General features: G+C 44.0%; 2 protein-coding genes across 2 annotated transcripts; one reads left to right on the forward strand and one right to left on the reverse strand.

Moving 5' to 3' along the window:
• Nucleotides 1–456: 456 nt before the first annotated feature.
• Nucleotides 457–18,854, forward strand: LOC109467234 (E3 ubiquitin-protein ligase CCNB1IP1-like). The gene is made up of 12 exons (XM_019765177.1): nucleotides 457–537; nucleotides 1,013–1,085; nucleotides 1,212–1,287; nucleotides 1,479–1,549; nucleotides 1,660–1,734; nucleotides 2,260–2,374; nucleotides 14,519–14,539; nucleotides 15,046–15,137; nucleotides 16,851–16,873; nucleotides 17,803–17,909; nucleotides 18,254–18,316; nucleotides 18,703–18,854. Exons 2-12 carry the CDS (start codon nucleotides 1,023–1,025, stop codon nucleotides 18,852–18,854), a joined length of 858 nt encoding a protein of 285 aa, XP_019620736.1. The 5' UTR covers nucleotides 457–537; nucleotides 1,013–1,022.
• On the reverse strand, nucleotides 2,773–10,252 carry LOC109467256. The gene is made up of 3 exons (XM_019765193.1): nucleotides 10,009–10,252; nucleotides 4,561–4,686; nucleotides 2,773–3,752 (listed from the first exon to the last, which is right to left on the reverse strand). Exons 1-3 carry the CDS (start codon nucleotides 10,181–10,183, stop codon nucleotides 3,652–3,654), a joined length of 402 nt encoding a protein of 133 aa, XP_019620752.1. The 5' UTR covers nucleotides 10,184–10,252; the 3' UTR covers nucleotides 2,773–3,651.
• Nucleotides 18,855–19,468: the final 614 nt, after the last annotated feature.

The following is a 19,468-nucleotide window of genomic DNA, read 5'->3' on the forward strand; positions in this document are numbered from 1 at the left end:
CAAAATATACGTCAGGGCTTAGACGTTATATAAACTATTCACATAAACCTTATCTTAAATTGAATGTATTACTTATAGCTTAAAGTACTGTTTTGGCCTATCATTTTCTTCCTATTCATTCTAAACTGACAAGATAAAAATGTCCAACGCAACGCCCCTCAGGCCAATATGACATCGTCCAATCTCGGAATTTCAAGAAATCTCGCAGTACTTCGCGAGAGTTCAGTTTTGTGAGTTTGTTTTTGTTGGCGTTTCCGCATTCCTTTTATTTTGTGCCTCGAAGGATCAGATTTTTGTCTTATAGGAAGTAAAAGCGTTAAAATATCAGTCTTCAGGATGAACTAAGTATTTTCTAATCTATCGCCAGCCGTGTAGGAGACTATCCTGGGATCGAGAGCTGTACGTTCAAAAAAAAATAGTTCTAGGAACGAGGTCAAACTTCTGACCAATCACAGACGAGATTTCGAAAAGCCGCCATTTTGGAAAATCGAAAATTCTACGATTCGCTGAAAACAAGAAAAGGAAGAGAAAGTAAAGGTGAGTTGTGGACAAGTTTACAGGAAAATCTCATCGTCTAAGGTAATTTTTTCACCCATTGAGAGAGAAATCATCTCGCGATCGCTTTCATCTGTGTGAATGGGCGCTTTTGGGGAGTGTATTTGATAAATCAGCTTCCGTCACACTCCACAAAGATCTTTTTTTTTTGTGAAAATAATTTTGAATTTTTAATACTCAACATCTTATGCAATGGATGATTCAGTAAATGTAGTGTCCACTTTTTGTATCTTGATCTTAAAGTGACATTTTCATATTTAACGTTATGAGCATATATAGAATAACCTGGGATAACCGGGCCATCATTTTCCAACTTACGAACCGCTTGCATGTGATCAGTTCCTCTTTCTATTCCGTGTATTTTTGTTCACGTTCTTGTGTGACTGGAACGCAAATTGCTTGTGATCCTCCAGTCAAGGGGGAGATCGATACCATCACAGACTTTTTTGGTCACTAGTGACGCCACAATGGACAACGATCTCATCTGCAACTACAAGAAGTGTCGCAAGAGGCTCACCACGTTCGCTTGGGTATGTACATATAGCACAATTTTTCTTCACATTGGCATAACTGTTTTTCTTCTAAATCTTTTCGTATGGATTTTTCTAAAACCTCCCAGGGGAATTTTCATCCTTGTCATCACCCATTCTTTCCAGGTGACCTCCTGCTCCCATATATTCTGTGATGAGGATGGAACCAGGGAGTTTAACAAATGTTACACCTGCCCAGCATGTAAGTACATATTATTCTACCCTCCAAGTCAGGCCAGTTTACCAAAAGAAAAGCCAACAAAACAAAAGGCCTTGAAAATCACATAGCAATATCCCAAACAGCCTAACATCTGATTGGAGAATAACTGACACCTGTCTTCTTTACAAGCAGTTTTGGTTTCTTTTTCATGATCACAACTCTCTTTCCTCCAGGTGAAACCAGTTTGTCAGACAAGTTTGACATCGTCAGAATCGACCTCCAGCCTTCAGAGCAGTACAAGTCGGTCTGTAGATTCATTTTTCTTTAAGCAAAAGTGACTTTGTTAATGATTATTCTTATTTGAAGCAGATAGCTCCACTGTATTTACTACTCAGTCCCTTTCATGCCCTGTAGATGGTTCTGGCAGGACAGAGACCAGAGGTGATTATGGAGATCTGTTCTCGAGCCATGTCCTTCTGGACTTACCAGGTCAGTAGGGACATTGTCATTGGGAAGATTTGCATGCACGCTTCTGTAGCAATGCCATCTAGTGACTCCTGTACAAACTACAACTAACACCTGTACATGAACTTGTAGTCAAAGAGAGCACTTCCATTTCATTCTCATTTTGTTCAAATTTGACTGTACATGTATTCTTTATGGATAAGACATATTCAGCATGATACCCTTTTAATTAAAGAAAAAATTCAGTTTGTAGAAATTTGATCAGTGACTGTATTTTTGTAAGGTAGATTACGTACCCCCAAATTTTAGATGGCCACTGTACATCTTGTTCACGGAGTGACCTAGTCTCGCGAGAACACAAGACTAGGTCGAGACGTGTGTGGATCTTCTGGCCTCCCCCGCCTCCTTGCGGAGTAGGGGTACAAAAATACAGTTACTGAAGAATTTCTACTAACTGTTAATTCTATGTGACTGATGAACCTCTTCAAAGAAAAAATTCAGTTCCTTGAAGATGTGGAGAAGTGAAGTGATGCCCTCCTTCCCCTGTAGTCTCACCAGGAGCGGACATACCAGGAGTACATGTGTAACAAGGCGAAGGAGAGAAGTGTTCAGCTGGAGAAGTACTATGAACAGGTGCTGAGCACAACACAGGCTGAACTCAGCTGTATCCTTTTGTACATGGCACTACTGTAATGTAGCCACTGCACAAAGTACATGTACGTCTACTACAAGTACTAGTGCTTTCAGTCCTTTAGTCTGGCCTTTCTCATTGCCTTGGCAGTAGCTATAGCTTTCAAATGTTGAGACACCAGTATACGGTGTACCATTGTGGATCAGCTATTGCCAGGCACTACTATCATTACAGAGAGCTTTGACAAAGACTGGCGTTACACAGTCGAAAATTTGGGTAAGTCCAATTTCTTGTGTTGGAATAATAAGTAAGAGTAAGTCATAAAACACACATTTGCCTTTATTCAGGCAATGCAAATACAAACACACAAACACTAATATATTCATAATAATAAAATTTGCTTTTTAATCAGCTCATCTTCATCACACAATATACATTCATTGCTATATAGATTGATTCTTTTAGATTATTTACATCTACTATTGATTTAAATTGACTTTTGCGTGACAGTACATGTGTACCTTGTTTTGGATCTTTCATCATGGAGTTGATAGATATAAACATTTGGTCATTAACGTTACTGAAACTAGCAACTTTCACGTGTCGCTATTGGAAACAAAAAGAACACTGCTACCTTGTCTAACACAACTGAGTGATGGGTTGAAAAAGGACCATCTGAGTGACATAAAATTACATATTTACAAGCACAGTTGGCAAATCTAGGCACAGCTTAGACTTATAAAATAGTACTATAGGACAGATTTAGTAATAGCACAAGTGGAAGACATTGTGCTTCTGTATAAAACATCTTATAAAAGCACTTAAAACCACTGCCACAGAGGTAAATAATGAGAATAAGGCTTGTACTGAGAAGTTACATAGAGTACACTCTATGCTGAGCAATAATTTGATCTCACAGACATATGAAGCACAGGTGAGGTTGGAAACTTAAGCATAGTTTTCCATTCATTATGATATAAATATTTGTCAGCCCCTGTTCCCGGCAGTCTCACACTAAATCTGAAGTTCAGTTCCTGGTGGTCTTATACTTCAGTTCCTGGCACACTTCAAGTTCCCAGTGGTCTCACTCTTCCATTCCCTGGTCTGTCTTTAGTTGGTCAGTGGTGGCACTCGCACTCTTCAGTTCCCAGTGGTATCACACTTCAGTTCCTGACGGTCTCACTCTTCATTTTCCCATGGTCTAGATCTCACACTTCAGTTCCCAGTGGTCTCACTCTTCAGTTCCCAGTAGTCTCACAGTCACACTTCAGTTCTGATTGTCTAGTCATACTGTCCCCTGGTTACCATGGTTACCTCAAACTGCTGAGCCTTGTGAGCAGCACAACAGCTGATAGGCTAGCATACAGGATCCGTGTTGTCATGGCAACATGGACTGTACCAGCTGCTGAACCTGGAGGGGGGGGATAAAGAGAAAATTAGTTTTTTTTCTTTTTTATCTACGTCAGTTCTCACTCAGCATTAGCAGCCAGACTGCCTAGATAAAATGCTGTCAGAGTTTTGCACTGAGGAAAGAATTAACTTCACGTTTAAATCTTTGTCTGTCCCTGATCAAAGCAATTGCCTTCTGAAGATTGTTCCAAAGTGTTATCGGGTTTAAACCTCCTAAATTATTGACAGTTTCTAATAAAACTGTTACAGAAAAACCTGTAAATAAGAGGAAAGGGAGGGGCCGGTATCTGAGACGCTCATGAAACATTGATGAAGGCAGAATAATCAATAATTCACTCTTTTATTGATTTTTGGGGTCGTTGGAAGGTCTAAAGAATGATAGATGTGCTTTTTGAGCCAATTCACATGTAAATCTGAACAATACATCCCAATATTCAGACATCATCACTCTTTTTTAGAGTAATTAGTGGACTGGGCTTTTCAGGGCAGACCCTTTCAGTTTTCCAGATGTGGTGATTTTGATATTCTGCATTATCAACATTCGTGGGTCCTCAGGAGTTGGCCTCAGTCCATGGTGACGTAATTTGTGCGGGTTTTATTCAAAACCTGAGTCATCGTGGAAAACAGGTCAGGACAGGGAGTAACATTCTGCATACAGAAACAGTTCCCTTCCACATAACAACAGTTAGATATCTTGAGTTAGACACTCCCCACTGTGGACACTCCCTGGAGCTCTACATGTATATCCTCTTTCTGAGGTAGACACTTCCCTACTAGAGTTAGACGCTGAACTATCCAGAGATAGTTACCTGCAGCCCTCCGCTGTAGTGTCTGGTACATGAGCTCTATATCCTCTATCCTCTCCTGCAGGCCTGATATCTCCCTCTGTAGTCTGGTCTTCTCTGCCTGCAACACTGAGTTCTCTGTCTCCAGTTCTAGAGGGAGAAAAGCAAAAAGTCAGGTTAGGTGTATGATAGCGAATTGAGCACATTCTTGTGACAGTGGTGGACACATTCATTTTCATTCATGTATGAGTGTCCTACAAAACTCTGAGCTGTCGTGTGACTGGGGACAAGTACTGTGATGATAGATGTAGATGAGACTACTGTACAATACATATAGTCTTGAAACAGAGCTAGAACTTAGTAGAAGTGTCAAGGTCTACTTCAAAGGGGTCTGCGGTGTGGTAACGCTTCCTTGTGGCATGTTTGGCCCTGTAGCCGAGGAGCTGGCCTGTGTAGGCCCAGGAGACAGTCTGGTATCCTGTAACACTAATTTTTGGCGTGTATTTCCTTTTTTATGCCAAGCCACCACGGTGAGCGGTTATCCCTAAGATGATTTGATGGTTTCCGGGGAGGAGTACTGTCACATTTCTTGAGTAGGTTTGCCCCGCCCCACTGTTGAATGTAATAGTATGTAATAGTAGTAGCAGGTGGCATAAGGTTTATCACTGCCGCTGTCGGCAATGATAACGTTCCATATGCGGGGAGACCAGAGAGATAGGAGCCAGATTGGTCATTAATGACAGCCATTAAACACCACAGTCCGTCTCCCCTCCCCCGGGACTGGGCGGGATAAAACACACACGGCTGGGCGCCTCAAGCAGATGTAACGTGGGGCGGTTTACACGTGTTACAGTCGCATTTGTTAGAAGAATTAGCAGGGCTTTTTTGGTAACCGGTATTGTGTACTGTTTTCTACTTGTTATCAGTTCTGACTGTACACAGTTTCTCATAATTGGAAAGCCCAAGCCGTAATCTTGCCGTGGATACTTGGCCGATTTGGCTAGGTCTCTCAAGTGAACGCCCACGGTACCCCTTTGAAAAAGACGAACTACATTGTAAAGCACTCACAAAACAAGTCGAACCTTACGCCTGCTTGGAGATTACGTCATTGCCATCCTGGTACGATATGCCTGTAAGATATATGTACCAGTATTTTAAGACCGTAGTGTCCACATTACTCCCAAACACTCGACAGTTTCCGCTATGAGTATGACCGAGTCAGACGTGTGTGTTTTTACAATAATATAAGTGCTGTCGCTGGGAATTGTCAAGGCCTGTTTTTGATGTAGTGAAACCCTATCTGCAGTGTGTGACTGCTCCGTAATGGCGGGTTTACTGTGCCGGTCCCGGCGGTGTAACGCGAGTTTACTCCGGGGAGCCGTGGGAAAGGAGCGCCCGGGAGCCGAGCTTGCTAAGTACTGACAGATCACTCACATCCCTGTCATCGGTTTATGCCGTTTATAGTAGCAGGCCTTTCTACGGGAATTCGGATCGTAGAATTCGGCAGAGTAAAATTGGCCAAGGGTGTCCGGCCGCGCGCGGGAAGGTTGTTTCTTAAGAAATTCTTTCCCTGCTCGACCAGTCAAACCCCAAGGCGGCCAAAGTCCCCCGGCAAATAAAATGCTCCTGTATAAAGCCAGCGTAGTTAGTCTGGTAGAGACTAGGTTTATAGAATGATTTACGTATTTGCATTTGTTGAAAGTCAAAAGGCGAAATCGTGATGGTTTTTTTAACGTCCCGTTTTTGCCTGGAGAGAGGGATCCTGGTTACAAAACCTGTTTCAGCTGCGGTGTTTCTTTCTTCCTCTATTTTGCGGAGAGAACGAAAGAGTCTCGGCAGCTAATAAAATAGGTTTGGTAACCAGGCGAGGAGAATGGAGACCAGACAGCTTCTAATCAGGAAAGCTACTCGGTATCAGGAAAACACATCCTTTTTTCCTTGTTATTTTTGGGACTCCCACACATGTACACATACCCTCGGATCTGAACCGGAAAAGCGGAACCATGTGCCAAAGTTCCCAGCTAACGTTTATTTCTGGAAACTCGCACCGACGGCGCTGTAAATTCCCAAGCAGATGTAGGGTTGTGGACAGATAGAGAATTTATGTAATTGCTTCATTAATCTAGTAACATTAGCCTCTACCAGGCTTCGGGTGCGACAAACTGTACTCTTCTGGCGACCCCCCCCCCGGCATGTTATTCCTCTATTTGACCAATTCCTACCCTTTCCAACCGCCTCCCGAAGCCTGGAAGACCGTGCTATTGCTACATGTATGTTCTGGTTGTTTTACACAAGTTTTACGGCACTTTTAAGAGACGAAAATGACATTAAAGAAACGTAGCGATAGAAACATCTGCTTGGATATTAGGCTGTCCGCATTGCAATGGATACAAGTTTGGGATGTTAGGATTAACGTGCCTACATGCCAAGGGGAATCTCAACAGCTGAGCGCATCTTCAGAATACCGACTGCTAAAATTTCTACTGTCTTGTCTATGGTGTCGCGAGTAAAGCGATCCACCTGTTCTGTCGTCTGCCGGGGTTCCACGGGTTTTCTGGGAACCGGCCGGGCCTGAATCAGCAGGCCGTTCTGTTTGGGCCGGGCTACAGTTTCACTAGCCTGGCATACAGACATCGTAGAGACTTAGGATTGGGGTCAAGGACGTTTTATTCTAAACCGGTAAAGCAGCTCTAAGCCTGTGATAAGCTTTACCTCCCAAACTCAGTAACCTAGGCTGGGTGCCAGTATACAGGGTACATGTAGGTACATGTATTCCTGGCTTCACTGAGCAGATCGCAAGATAGTATGAAAGCCTTCGGTAGCAAATGGAAACTGCCTGGCCAATTTGATACAATCTTGCGTGCGGTCACCGAAAGATCTGCTTTGAAATTGAAATTAGGTCATGTTGCTCCTCGGCTCCAGTTCCCAAATCCCAACAGTCCCAAGGATATTTTACTACAGACCTGCAGTTAGACCAAGGAGATTTAGAATCTTCTTGGTTAGACCCTGAGCTTCTGTTCTGTGTATTGACCCTGGGAACAGGCTGGTATCCGGGCTATCAGTAATCCACTGTTAAACATGGCCTCCGCTCACCTGGCCCGGCTGGTCAAACAATAAAAACCGCATCCGCTCCGTCCGCACAAAAACTGGCGATATTCGATCATACTTTCCTCTAACCGTGACGTCAGGACACGTCAGGTAGCTTCCTATACTCCACACCTTGACGATCTCGCGTTTCGCCCGACCCGGACCGAAACAAAGGGACTGTTTTGATACTTTTCTGCGGCCTCGTGGCGAATTTCCGTCCCCAAAACAATACGGACATCCCGCCACCCAAGCGACAATACATTCTGCCAGGGCGTACTGTTTCTTATTATCATGTTTAAAACACGGGCGATCCCGTCCAGAAATGTTAATAGGATGTTATTGTGTTTATTTTGAAACAATGGAGCTGTGTAAAAGCACTTTGTGACTCAATGGCAGGTCTTTAATCCGATCTGAATGAAAATAACTTCACAAGCCGCGAATCTTTTCACCTTTTGACACATGAATGCTACTAGGTCCTCCGGGACGGACGGAAAGTTGTTTCATGTTTCACCCGTTGTTTTTTAGCGATCAGCATTTAATAATTAGCGGGAAGGAAGTTGCCGCAGACCCGAACGCAAACGGCGGTTTCCAGGTGAGACGAAGTTTACCTACTGACGGGCCACTTCTGACATACCATCAGGACAAGTCATTTTCACCATTACCAAGAAACGAGAGGAAGCCGAAATGCCAGAGTAATGTTTAGCTGTCTACATGTATATTTTATGTATGATTGTCAACATCTGAAAATCAAATTAAAAATCCGAAACGACCCTTATCGGATCCTGAGATCAAACCTTAATTGTTTGGATTAGATCCGATACTATATGTATGAGGTTGTCACTATTTACACATAACATATGCGAGAAACTTCCGTTTTTCTGGCACGCGAACACTACCATCAGAAATATACACGAGGACGCTAGAAATCTTCTATAGTGCCAGTGTCTGTTTCATGATGTTTTATTGGCTTTTTTGGCCAAGAGAAGCGGAAATTACTGTCGAAAAACCCAAAATAGCGATTCAATTATTTCGTGAATAGGCAGAGCGGCATATAATGCGCGTTGTCGATTTAAAAAAAAGGCCTTTGCAAAGACAAAGGTTTGAAATTGTGCGATGAACGTGAAAACCGTCAATTACGGTCAAAATGAATGTTTTGTACGCCAGGTCTTTCTTGTGTATATAATTTTCTCCGGACAACTTTGATAATTTTTGCACACAAATAAATTATACCGAGTCTCCAAATTTCCCCCAGATGGCGTCGGCCTTTGTTATTCTCAACAAGAGAAAATATTCAAAAATCCACAGGAGGCAGCGGCGAAGTTCAGCTCAAATCGCCGGCGCCATTGTGGCCAAAATTGCTGGCAATTTTCTCAGCTTGCGTTAATTATATAATAATGCTAAGGTCGAGAGGGTGTGAAGGGGTTTACCGTGATTAAACGTGTCCTGTGGGGCCCAGCGGGGGGAAACCGCACATCGCATTGTCCCCGGGTGAAGCCGTGAATGGTGTTTGGCAAATACCGCAAACAGCGCCAAACAACTTTTGTGGGGACTGTTATGGTTTCGTCTGTCGTCGCGTTTGTACCGAAAAGTCGGACACGCTTTCTGAATTTCCAATACACATTGAGTACATGATAGTACATCAGGCCTTTCTACGGGGCTACGGATCGTAGAATTCGGTAAAAAAAAAAGTGAAGAATAATTGGCCTGGGGAGTCCATGCGTAAATCCCCCCGGGCCAAACTCCCCTGGCAAATTATTCTCATATTTGGCTAAATTTTACTGCTTTTGAATCCGCGTCTGGTAGAGACTACCAAGTAGCAGACAAGCTTTAGGAGTTTAGGTATTTATTGCCAATACACACAGACTACATTAAGGTTGAGTGAGGGGTGGTAGAGTAGGGCAGCGAGCCGCTTCGGCCGTCCCGGCTAGCCTGGGGCGAAATAACTACTCACCACAACTTCGTTATTTCTCCCAACAAAACGGTGAAAGGGACGATTTAGTGAAGATGTCATACTTTCACTTTAAGTCTGCTCGCGTTTCACGTCAAAAAAAAAAAAGACTTCTGTACTTCCAGTAATTCTATGTACGTGTGTACGTGATTTATCTGATATGGACCGGTAGCCCCATAGTTTCTCCACCAAACTATTAACGGGGATTCAAAAACTGTTACAGTAAAAATACAGCAAAATAGGTATGAGAACCCTAGTATGTGTGACCCAATTCAGTACCCTCCGAGTAACCCGTTAGGAAAGCCTGGTGGAGGCTACTACTAGTCTAATTCTACTTGACTACCCCCACAGGAAGGCCCTACTATTGGAGGATAACGTTTCTGTAGACGTCTATCCTATCCCCTTAGAAAAGCCCGTTGGAGGCTACCGTAGCTCACCCTGTACTCTGTCGGGGCCTGCCGCCTCCAGCGCCGCGGTGAGGTTCGCCACCGTCTCGGTCAGCTCGGCGTTCTGCCGCTGCAGCCGGGAGATCATGTCCGCCAGCTCGAACCCTGCCGTCCCCGCCGTCAAAACACACAACACCAGCAGCGTGGAACACATAAACTTCTGCATTTTGTACTTCTGTACGTGAAACTAGCGACCAAACCGTCCGCCCCGCACGTTTTTATGCCCTCAGTACCTGGCTACCCTACGTCATGCCATTAAGTTTGATTACATAATTAGCCCCGCCCACATCTCCTTATATGGCGGTGGGGATGTAATTTGATACCACTGACCTCCATATTTGGAATGGGTGACATAAATCAGGCCAGGTTGATGTCATCTGAGTGCAAAGCCCGACCGGAAGCGTTACGAAGGCGCTCGGAAGGCACTCTGTCAACAGGGAAATACCTGGCGTGGCGTTAGTCACTTCTGAGATAATATTTGTTGTTTTTTGCTGCTCTTTCCCATCGCATTCCACCGTCCGTCGCCATGGTAACGGACTGTTTCTTCCCTTCTGTGGTACTGCGAAATTCAGAAGTCGCCCAAAATTTCTTATAGTCTCCACCAGACTCTTTTGCAGGCTGAATAAAGACCAATAAATAATAGAAATCGGCCTAAACTGAATTTTAGGCCGATTTCTACTATCTTAGATTCTATTCAGCCTGTAAAAGAGTCTGGTGGAGACTACAAATATTTCAGAATGGCCCTTTCTCAATGAGGATAAAGCTAAGAGTATCCAGAGTCCTTTCCCGGGTTGACATGTCAACAGTCAAACGGTTGATTTTTATCTGCCAGCGCCATGCTTACATGCAGGGCGATCTAAGAGCTTCTGAGAACGAGTCATGGTCTGTGTTGACAAACGCCAGGTTATCGCAAACCGGCGCCTACAGGTCTTTGTTCAAGCATGGTTCAAGTGTTTCCTTTATAACTCTAATACGTGTACCTACAGGTCATCGGGTATTTTTAGCCCACGGAGATTTGTCATCGATCCAAAGTCCATGTCTAAGCTGACCCATATTTCATACAGCGTCGATTATCATTTATCAAATTTAGAAAAGGACAGGTAGAGAAACGTAACGCTATACCCTCCCCAAACATTTATTTGCCGTCATAACAGTATCCAGGTCAGGGTCACCCTAATCTTCAAGCAAATGTTATGGTGGCTGCAAGACAGTATCCAATTGGCATAACAGTATCAAATTGGTAATTGGTCAAAACAGTATCCAGCATGTCACGGTAACACCGTTTGGCTGAAAAAAAAAGGTACAGGTACAAAAATGAAAAAAGAAAGCCCGATTAAAATGCCTGTAGCACGTCAAAAATAATCCTAGCCTCTGCTTGGAGATCTAGGGAACTCAGACCCTGCCTAGCTGTGCATCCACTGTGTTGAACCCGTCAGCCCGATACATCAGGTCCACAGCCAATATCGCACCTTGTCCGTTAGCATGTCATGGCTGACTCCACATTAAAGCGCACGAGGCATTCTGTGTCGCCAGACGTCAGACGTAATTCCGTCTGCATTACTGCGCACCTCTATAATTATGGAAATCATAACTTTGTTTCCATTTTCCAATAGACAATCTCGTGAAAAAACTTGAGTGAGAATGCGTCAATTTGAACAGTTTCAGTTTATTTCGCACTTTAAAACAAAATGTAACAATATACAAATACAAGTAAATATAAATGAAATGTAACAGTGCAGGGAGGCCGGAAGCATAAAATGCTTATGAGGAGGCCTCCCTTCATAACGTAATCAACAATTCAAATAAATCGGATAGATAAAAACAGAAAGAGGCAGTCGTTTTATTTGTTAGAAATCTGTACCCCCCCCCCCTGAAATATTTCCCGACAACGTTCAAGGTGAATTAAAGCGAATCATCAACAGCGAAAACCAAACGTAAATGATCGATTACCCTTCCTTGTTATTTTGCGTTGGTACCCGATTTAACCTCATTTATCAAATCCCTTCTCATTAGTATTCTCCAAGCAGATGTTTGTGGATAAAATCAGACCACTACCTTGGTGGTCATACGGTCAGATCACCTGGCCAAGTCAGGATTTTGCCCCCCCCCCCAAGATCTGCTTGGAGCATACCCATCCTTCACGATTATCCCTGTGTAATGTTTCCGTAAATTGTGCCGTGATCATTCCGTACGTCCCTGCATCAGACCGCCTAACGGTTACATTTGTGAGTCATATCGGGCTGGCTGATGGCATGTTGGGTTTGGGCTCACGTCCCTCACGTGTCCTGTACACATGTATTCCCTAAGAGGTTAGGATAGTAGAATTCGGAAAAAAACATTTTGAATCATGGAAGTGTGGTGGACGAACTCCCCTGGCAAATTATTCTACCGGTTTGGCTGAATTCAATTTTTTTAGCCAGCGTAGTTCGTCTGGTAAACGTCTGCCACGTACGGAATTTGATTTCTTTTAATTGAATCGAACGTCGTATTTGCTGATTTGATTGTAATTGTAGTTCTTGGTTATGTTGTCACTTGTCAGATGACGAAAAGCAGTTATATATATAGCGTAGTGCTTGAATATGGTGTAGATATGTAACGGCTTCATTTGCTTGGTGCCTCAAAACACCAAAATTCACGTCGATGAACGTTAGACATTCAAGAAGAACGTTACGTAATACATAATTGCCTAAAATTGCCACCAGTCTCTCCAGCCCCACTGATTGGGCTGTTTTCCCAAACAAACCACTTTCACCCGGGATTGTTCCGCGCCAATTGCGTAATTTCCCCGCTAATGCAGAGATAACCTAATCTCCAAGCAGACCTTCTGGTAGCCTGGGTGCCATCCTACTAGCCTGGGTGCTAGCCTCGTAGCCTGGGTGCCATCCTCCTAGCCTGGGGGGCATCCTCCTAGCCTGGGTCCCAGCCTCCTAGCCTGGGTGCCATCCTCCTAGCCTGGGGGGCATCCTCCTAGCCTAGTTGCATCCTCCTTAGTTACCGCCGGCGGTAACTACGGAGGATGGCACCCAGGCTATTAGCCTTTTGGTGGCTACAAGACAGTATCATATTGAAATGAAAGTTTCATATTGAAAAAACGGTATCACTAATTTGCAAGACAGTATAATAGTATCAAATTGGCATGATAGTATCAAATTGGCATGATAGTATCAAATTGGCAAGACCGTAGAAAAGACAGTATCCAATACGCCACTGAAAAAATAAATACCGATACAAAAACGAATGTCCTATGAAAACGTCTAAAACACGTCAAAAACAAGCCGAAGCCCAAACCTCTGCTTGGAGAGTATAATAATATATAATTTCCCGGCTAATGCGGAGATAACCGGGCCGGGCCCGTGCGCTGGGGGACCGTGATCTGATTAGGCTCCTCTCGGCGCGGGAGTGTCCCAGTCCCGAGGGACGCCGAGCGGACGTACCGTGCTGTAATTACTGGGGATCATCGGAGTAGCCTCTACCAGGCTTCGGGAGCCGGCGGCTGGAAAGAGTAGAAATTGGTAGCCTCTACCAGGCTTCGGGAGCCGGCTGGAAAGAGTAGAAATCGGCCAAACAGAGAGATAGCATGCCAGGGGAGTTGGTCCCCTCTAGAGGGAGCGGAAAACTGTACTCTAGAGCGGACCAACTCCCTCGGCATGTTATCTCTCTGTTTGGCCGATTTCTACTAATTCCAGCCACCTCCCGAAGCCTGGTAGAGGCTATATCGGTGGCCTATGCTCCGCACGGGAACAAGGACTCAAGTAATAGTAGTTAGTAATTACTAGGGATAAAACATTCATAACGGGCTGATTGATGAATAAGTACATACCAAGATAAGATTTCAGGATGCTCCCTGCAGATAAGACTGCAGGGAGCTTTGAAAAACGCCATCATGGCGATATGCTGGCCCTGGGTAAATAAATAAAAATGAAATTAAAGGATCCTGTTCATTTTGGGTTCTCGTCCTGGTCGGGACACGGCTGGGAAAGAGTCACATCATTATTTCGGATGGGGACGTAAAACCGGTAACGCCGCGTTTGAGGGAGCTTATGGGGCCAAACCTCTGCACGTAAAAGAACCCAACACACTTGAGCAGCGTAGGGTTTGACCCAGTGTGCTTGCTTGGCTAAATACGCGAGTTATAGCGAAGCGGCACTGCACTGGTAGATACTTCAGAAAGCATCACGCTTCACGTCAGTTGAAGATGACAAAAGAAGAAGCATTCACACAAAGGAATATATTAACCTTAGGTTATCTGATTGACTATAGCTAATGACTCATGAACAGTACGAGTACGAGTGCCAACAATCATTACAAGCTAGTGTTACAAACCAGTAGCATACAGTGAATAAATGATCTAACATGCACATGTTAATACGAATTTACAGAGTTAACGTTGCGGAGGATTCTGTGTATCTGTAGATGTTCTTTATTGTTTAGTGTAGCTTGTGTTTATTTTGGTGAAACACACCTGTATGATCAAACATGTCCTTAACTCTGTACTTCTCAGCTCTCAAGAACCAAATCTCAGGTGAGTACGGCAGGTGGGAGGGTTAAGGGGCTGTGCGACACAGACGAACGAGCGAACGGGTGGGAGCCTAGCGTGACCTTAAAATCCACCGGTTTCTAGTCTCCGGATCCATTCTGTTTGAATCATGGCAAAAGAAATCCAACATTTTTTTCTCCATGGCTAGACTGTATATTCTTTATGCTAGGAAGGAAGGCAATGGTTTAGATTTTGCTTTATTCTTATTGGACTTTTTCCTGTACCTTTCTTTGCCAGCCAAACGGCAGCGTTTTCGGTACTGTCCTGTTAATTTCATACTGCCTTGTAAATTAGATAATGTCTTGTCAATTCATACTACTTTGTCAGTTCGATCTGTCTTAATTGTCAGTTCGATATTGTATAGCTGCATGCCAATAATCGATACTGTAGCAAGAAGGTTTCAATCTGATTGAAAGCTCCTTGCTCCAAAGATCTGCTCGATAGATCACTAGGTCCCTGCTTGTTTGCCAACACGTATCCTGTCCCCGCAGCTAACCGCAAAGAGCTGGAGAGCACCAAGAAGCGGTTTAATGAGGTGTCCGAGAAGCTGATGGAGAGGAACAGGCAGCACCAGAAACTGCAGGTCAGAGTAAAAATTCTAAACCATTACTCTTCTATCAGAGGTTTGGTAGGTTTAGAGAGTTTAACGTAACAAATACGCGATATATAGCGCAATGGACTAGTCCTCGTACTTGCTTGACAAAACATCATGCTTCACCTCAGTTGAGAATGACAAAAGAGGAAGGTTCTTTTAGATTGTTTTAATTATGATCCTAGAAAGACATCCCATCCAGAACGTTTTATGACCCCACGGAACCCGTCAAATGTCTTTAAGAGCTAAGAACATGTCATACGTTTGTCTTAGGATGCTTCCAGATTCTTAAACCGAGACAATGACAAATCGTCCTAAGACCTACTAGATCGCATTAAGACAATATGCTATCTTCTTAAGTTAAAGCCTTTCCGGTTGTCGTGCTAAGAACTTGATCAATCGCCTTAAGACCCTTCTATTTATCAACTTCTGATGTCTACATAAATTTCGGGACTGCTAGATGTTGTATCCAGGTATATATTAGCAGTAAACTTTATTCGCAAAATCATGCCCGAAGGCTAATTGCTTTTACAATCAAGTATAATACTCATTGCAATACAGTAACAGGAGACAGGTAACAACTGTCTGGAAAAAACTTCTATATTTACCTTCTGAGTAGTCTGCGGGAAGCCGACAGGTGTAGGATTTACCTGTGAAGTGACGGACACAAGTGCGTGACGTCACGGTACAGAGAACGTCAGACGAAGTGCCGACCCTTGAATTAGCCCGGCTTCACCGCTCGGCCTGCCACTGGGGAATGTTTAGCCTCTAACAGGCTTCGGGAGGCGGCTGGGAAGACTAGAAAGGAAGAGATAATATGCCAGGGGAGTTGGTCCGCTTGAGAGTACAGTTTCGGGTGAGGCAAAATGTACTATCTAGCGGACCAATTCCCCTGGCATGTTATCTCTCTATCTGGGCAATTTCTATACTCCCTATATATTTTTAGACTTTCTTATCGCGGTTTCTTTTTTGCATTGGAAGTTTTGCTTCTCTCAACCCAACAAAAATTCCAGTGCAAAAAAAGAAACCCCGATAAAAAAAGGCTAAAAACAGGCCCAATAACCCAAAACCCTAACCTCTGCTTGGAGAGTACAATTTCTACTCTTTCCAGCCGCCTCCCGAAGCCTGGTAGAGGCTAGGCCTCACCTCTCGGCCTCCCACTGCGGAATGTTGCCCGCCTTGTTCTCGCGGCTTCAGACATCCGTGGAGAGGAGCGCCGCTGCCGTTTCACATGCGTGATTCGGATTCCAAACCGCCGCAGAACCGCCCGCAAACCGCTTCCCAACAAAAACTTCCCATTTCACAATTAAGCATTACTCTAAAAGAGATTTTAGGTCTAGGCTTGTTTTTGACGCCTTCTTAGTTAGTCTTTTTTTCAGTTTCCCTTTTTTTACCGGTTTTTCTTTCTAGCCAACTAAACTGCAGCGTATTTGCTACTGCCAATTTGACACTGTTTTGCCACAGTTTTGTAACCACTGCTTGAAGATTACACGCTCGTACCTGACGCGTCACCTGTGCGTTTTTCCTGTCCGGTTCACCATTGTTCTGCTGTTCTCTCGTACGTTCTATAGCGTGAGATACAGGACGTGCGTAAAACGTTACCGCAAACGGTAGTTTTGCTGTTCTGTACGTTCTATAGCGTGAGATACAGGACGTGCGTATATAAGCGTTACTCACCTCTGTTGTTCTGCTTTGTTTTCACAGTCCATGTACGACGCACTCAGGAGGTAAGTACATAACATCACGCTTCAGCAATGCCCCGTATTTTAAGTTACGGGCTGCCTGCCTGTCGATTGGCGACTGATGTCTGTCTGCCAGAAAAAGCGGCAACAGACAAAGGCGCTCTTCTCTAACGTATAACTGTAACATCAGTTTAACTGTGAATGTTTCACTCCATGTTGGTATTATAAGTAATTCAGACACATCTAGAATATTCATGCTACGTGATTTTATGGCATCTGAAGGAAATATTATGTATTGTGTATTATGTACATTAGAGCTTCGTCGTGATTTTGCCAACATTTTTAGGTCGCAGTAAAACACAAAAAGAGTTTGTACAACGTTTCTGATCTGATTTTACTCGGTCGCTAACTTTAATGAATTCTCTCTGGCTAGCTAACTATTCTCCAAGCAGATGTTGGGGTATAAGATGGCGTAATACTTTTTGGAATGGAGCACTCGTTGACTGAGAAGCCAAGCCTTCAAAAACGTTCCTCCACCCCAACATACGCTCGGGGATAGGGTTGTCCCAAAAAGGAAGTACGTTGAGTATCCATAGTCTCTGCTAGACTCCAATATAGGTGCTGAAAAATAGCACAAAATGGCCCAATAGACTGGGTGATATACCAGAGGAGACAGTCATAGACAGTCAGAGACCTGTGGGTCGCAATTGTGGCTATCTCCTCTTGCACATCGTTCAGTCTATTTCACAGCAGCCTGTAGTAATCTCCAAGCAGATCTTTCGGTGGGGGTAAGACAGAAATTGTATCAAATTGGTCAGCCTGTATCCATTGGCCCATTGGTCGGCAAATGGACACAGGTTGGGCAATTTCATACTGTCTTACCCCCACCAAAAGATGTGCTTGGAGATTAGCCTGTAGGAGAGTCTGGTAGAAACTGACAAAATCAGTGACTCACGCCCTCCTGACCCCCACAGACGGACCATCACGCCCTCAAGCTTCGACGGGCAGCTGGGGAGAGCGCCCCCTGCCGCGCTGAGGGGGCATGACAGCAGCTTCGACATGCCCATCGCCACCGGACAAGGTAGGGAGGAAAAATAGCGTCTACCAGACTCCCCAAGTGGCTGGAAAAATTATAAAGATTATAATTTACTAGAATATTGAGTTTCAGTTCGGTGCTTCCCCCGTGCACATACAATACTCTGGTGGTCTACATGATTATATGATCTGGATCGAGTTTCAAGTGGGAAGGGTCGCCAAATATTAAACGCACACACGATACTCCGAATTAAGGACGCTCAGAAACGTGTGGTCTGTAGTGACAGTGGCACTGAAAGAGTACCCACTGGTGTTTAGGTGTAGCCTGAAGTCCAGCCTTGTTAGGATTAGTTCACAATCCACAGATGTGCAATTTCTTGCTTACTGCAGACGTGCTGGCGCGACAGAGCAGTTTGTCCAACGTACTGAGGCCCGCCGGAACTCCGCCTGAAAGTAAGCTGCCCAGAAATATGTTTTATCCGTTTGTTATAGTCTTGAATAATGATTAATGCCTTCGCAGAAGGAAAATACATTGCTTTGCTCTGTTTCCTCTTCTTCTCTTTCAAACTAATGAGTTCAATGACATGGACTAAAAGTCTGCCGCCATGGCAACTGGTGCTGTAGCAGACACTCTGTGGTGTTGGATTACATTATGTAGCAAGTTGCAGGACAGAGTGGGAGGGGCAGGTCGCCATATATAAGAATGCGTTTTAGTAAGAATAGACAAAGCAGTAGTTTGTTCGACTAGACCATATCAAGGTAACTATTATACATTTACTTTGCCAATGTTACCTTTCTAATTTATCTGTTGTTGTTTTTGTTTTTTTCTCTGCGCACAGAAGAGTTTGTGCTGCGCCCGTCCAGCACCCCGGTACAGCTGAACCTGTCCCACCAGGACTTGAGCTCCGTGCACATCGTGCAAAACCGCTTCAACATGGAGCTGGGCACGCCGTCCAAACGGGCAGGGGGGTACCGCAGGGGGGCTGACTGAGGGGGTGTACCGGGAGGGGGGGGTCGAATAAACTGGAGGTAGTATAATTATATGGGGTGTCCAAGCTTGTTATATAGGCATTTTCTTTATGATTACAGAAAATGTACATCCGTACATTCAATACCTTTATTTTCATTCCTTCATTTTTAAATTTTAAGGGTATATTATAAGAATACATGATATGTATTGTTGGCATGAACGTAGAGCTGGACTAAAAGCAGCAATGAAAGCGGTCTACGTCATCTAGTTAATATAGTGCTTTGTTGAAACAAATGTTTTAGGCATTTCAGACAGAGTTGTGTAAACGTTTGTAACCTATTGCCGTAATATCTGTGTAGCTTCACAAATTGTCCTAGAAGTACAATGTCATTTCGTGATGTTAAACGCCTTTAGTTAGTAATATGTAGAAAGTCATGGCATAGACTATGCCATAGTATAAAAGAACACATAACAACGTGATACGAGCCATATCATATCTTTTCGATGCTGTTACGTACATTTACATTCAGGTGTGACGAAAATAACACAGAAAGAAGTCCTCCTCACAACTGTTACATGTAATGTGTTGACCCTACATCATACGGTGCTGTGTTCACAGTGCTTACGACGTGTCT

The sequence above is a fragment of the Branchiostoma belcheri genome, unplaced genomic scaffold, assembly GCF_001625305.1.
Source record: "Branchiostoma belcheri isolate BF01 breed outbred unplaced genomic scaffold, Haploidv18h27 scaffold179, whole genome shotgun sequence".
Classification (NCBI taxonomy): domain Eukaryota; kingdom Metazoa; phylum Chordata; class Leptocardii; order Amphioxiformes; family Branchiostomatidae; genus Branchiostoma; species Branchiostoma belcheri.